General features: G+C 44.1%; 1 protein-coding gene across 1 annotated transcript; it reads right to left on the reverse strand.

The window, feature by feature from the left end:
• Positions 1–247: 247 nt before the first annotated feature.
• Positions 248–719, reverse strand: LOC115300299 (40S ribosomal protein S21-like). Its single transcript, XM_029949966.1, has 2 exons — positions 574–719; positions 248–356 (listed from the first exon to the last, which is right to left on the reverse strand). The coding sequence occupies exons 1-2, from the start codon at positions 717–719 to the stop codon at positions 248–250; spliced, it is 255 nt and encodes an 84-aa protein (XP_029805826.1).
• Between the last annotated feature and the right edge of the window lie 2753 nt (positions 720–3472).

Below are 3472 nucleotides of genomic sequence, written 5' to 3' on the forward strand. Positions count from 1 at the left end.
CAGTTAGCCATGGTCAACTGTGATCCAGACCCGATGATTCTTTTGACATGTGGTCAAAAGATCAATAATAATTTAATGCTAGGTCACAATACCTATATCCCTTACCTCACATCATCTTATCATGCAGGCATTTTATCAACTTAAATCATCACAAGAAGGGTGAGTATATTATAATAACATAATGGCAGAGGGAGGGAGGTGCTACTTATTTATGACAAATATCCCACATCCCTCTGATCCTCTCCAGTCAGAAGTTCTTTGAAATGATGCAGTGGATTGTGGCCAGGCAAAGGATGGAGTCGTCTGACTCACCCATCCTACAAATGGCCCCACAGATAGCAAAGTTTTCAAACTGACTATTGAGGGGATGCCTGGGTGGCTCTGTTAAGCATCCAACTCCACCTCAGCTCAGGTCATGATTTCACAGTCTGGGGGATGGATCCCCACGTCAGGATCTGGGCTGACAGTGTAGAACCTGCTTGGGATCCTCTCTTCCTGGCCACTGCTTGCACTCGTGTGCTCTCTCTTTCTCTCTCTCAAAATAAATAAATAAATTTAAAAAAAATAACAAACGGACCATTGAGCTTACTTGTCACCTTGTCAACCTTGGCTATGTTCATCTGGACGGACCTGTGGTCCTTGACACTGATAATGTGGTTGCTGGTGGAGCATTTCTGATTCACGTACAGGTCCATGAACTTGCCAGCATTGTTATGCATGTCAAGGGTGCATCTGCTGCCAATGCCACAAATGCAGGAGGCATTCTTTTTGTTTGGTTTTTAAATGTTTACTTACTCATTTGGTGGAGGGGACGGGGAGGGGCCGAGAGCTCAGAAGAGAGAGAATCCCAAGCAGGGCTTCCACTCTCAGTGCAGAGCCTGCACCAGGGCTTGACCTCATGAACCATGAGATCATGTCCTGAGGCAAAATCAAGAGTCAGACACTTAACCAACTGAGGTGCCCCAAGCTACAATAAGATATTCTTGAGAGACTGCATCCACATAACTTTTGTTACAGTATATTGTTGCAATTGTTTATTATTGTTAATTTCTTGTGCCTTAATTTATAAATTAAACTTTATCATAGGTAAATATGTATACGAAAACAAAACAGTATATATAGGGTTTAGTTCTACCTGCAGTTTCAGACACCCACTGGGAGGTCTTGGAACATGTTCCCCATGGATAAAAGGGGACTGCTCTAGTTCCTTTGGGGTTATTTTCTGTCCTCCAGGATTTCCCAGTTAAAATGCAATATCCTTGAAAGAAGGGTAAACTCTAAACCTGCATTAGTTCACCAAATTGGTTTAACTGGCCCCTGAACACAAGAGTGGTGATTTAATCACTGGGAAAGGAGGAGGAAGTCTGGAATGTGGAGTATCATCCTACAGGGACAGACCCCTCCTGGTTTGAGAAAAGCATACTCTACTGGAAATGGATTTGGGTTCTAATTTCAGCTCTGCCACTGGGTGGAGGAGCAGGGGGAAGGGGGGAGAGAGAATCTTAAGCAGCCTCCATGCCCTGCACGGAGCCCAACAGAGGGCTCAATCTAATGAATCATGAGCCAAAATCAAGAGTTGAATGCTTAACTGACTGAGCCACCCAGGCGCCCCTCAATCCCTCTTTTAACAAGTATTTATTAAGGGCCAGGCAATGTGCTGGATAGAAAGTCTTAAGAGTTCACTTACCTCTAAAGCTTATAGACTGGTCAGGGAAAATGACAGGAAGCAAATAGTTATTCAATTCCAGTTGTGCAAAGTGCAGTGAGAAGGCACAGATGGATCTAGCCTAGTCAAGGGCTAAGGACGTTTTCCCTGAGGTCATAAGCTTCAGCTAAAACCTGAAGGGTGACAGAAATTGACTACACAAGGAGGGAAGGGAAGTTGGGAACAATATATGCAAAGGCCCTATGTGGGGAAGGAGCTGGGCACTGGTGAGGAACTGAAAGGCCAGCATGACTGGCGCATAATGAGAGCGAGGGTGGCACCAGATGAGACTGGAGAAAGGAGACAAACAGGGACTTAAGTCATTAGCTGCAAATAACGATCCGAGTGAGTTTTATGTTTTAAGACGTTCCTTCTGGTTGCAGTGTGGGAAATAAATCTAGGGAGAAGAGAGTAATTTAAGAGTAAGAAGAGGATTGTAGTAAGTCCAGGCAAAAGATAATGGTCCAACATAATGGTAATGAAGATAGAAATGGACCCAATGGACATTTTAGGAGTAAAATGAGAAGTCTTAGTGATGGATTAGATTGAGGGAAGGGCACTAAAGGTGAAGGAGTTTTCAAAGGCGATACCTGATTTGATTTGAGTAGTTGGGTAGATGAGGTGGCATTTTTTTAAGCTTATTTATTTATTTTGATAGAGAGCATGCATGTGAGCAGGGGGAAGTGCAGAGAGAGAGGGTGAGAGAGAATCCCAAGCAGGTTCCATGCTGTCAGTGCAGAGCCCAGCTCGAGGTTTGATCCCACGAACCATGAGATCATGACCCAAGCCAAAGTCAAGAGTCAGACGCTTAACCGACTAAGCCACCCAGGCACCCAGAAGTGGCATTTTTTAATGTGGGGAGATTTGTGGGGGTGGAGAAAGATCATAAGTTTATCTTTGGACATACCAGGTTTCAGGAGAACATAAAATATCACATAGAGATGTTCTGTAAAGAAAGGGCAGAGGACATAGGAAACATAGCTGGGAACACAAATCTTGTAATCTTTAGTATAGAGATGTTAGTGGAAATCAAAGGAATCCATGAAATGTCCTCAGAAAAGAGGGAGAAGAGCAACTGGCCCAGACCTCTACCAGAGAGACAGAAGGGGAGACAAGGAGAGTAGATCATTCCCTCACTTGGAATCTACCTCCAAGGCTCTCAAACAAGGAAGTTGGACCAAAATAAGTTCTAAAGTCCCTTCTGGGTTCACCACTTTCGATGTCTAGAAGGTAGAAACCTAAGCAATCCTTCTGCATATCTGAAGTGGGGAGTGGGGAGAAGAGAGAAAAAAGAAGTTGGAAAGAGGACAGATTGTACATACTCTTCAGAACGTTGCCACAGGCTGGGGCTGGGTCCTAGAGCTCTACTTCTCAAAACTTTCTAGCCTTCAGAATAGTAGACCTCGCTGCCTTAGTAAGGCAGGAAAAGAGAGATGTTTATATCCTTTACTCAACTGACGGTGTACGAGCCTAGTTTTGAAGATTTCTCCTGGTTTTCTGGAGCCTACTCAATGTGCAAAGCTTGCCGCTCCCCAGCCCTGTGTATTTCTCACTATACTTATGCCCCAGCCACCCTGAACTTTTTCTCAAATACACGTTGTTTTCCTTGGAGCCCACGATTCTGCACATGCAGTTCTTTCTGCCTCAAATACACTTGTCCTCGCCTCTACCCAGCTCCTGTTTTTCAAGACCCTCATCAAATGACGCCTTATTTCTTCCCCCAAGGAGAAAGGTGCTCTATTTTTTTATCCATAATTTTAGTCATAT

The sequence above is a fragment of the Suricata suricatta genome, chromosome 8 (assembly GCF_006229205.1).
Source record: "Suricata suricatta isolate VVHF042 chromosome 8, meerkat_22Aug2017_6uvM2_HiC, whole genome shotgun sequence".
NCBI classification, from domain to species: Eukaryota; Metazoa; Chordata; class Mammalia; order Carnivora; family Herpestidae; genus Suricata; species Suricata suricatta.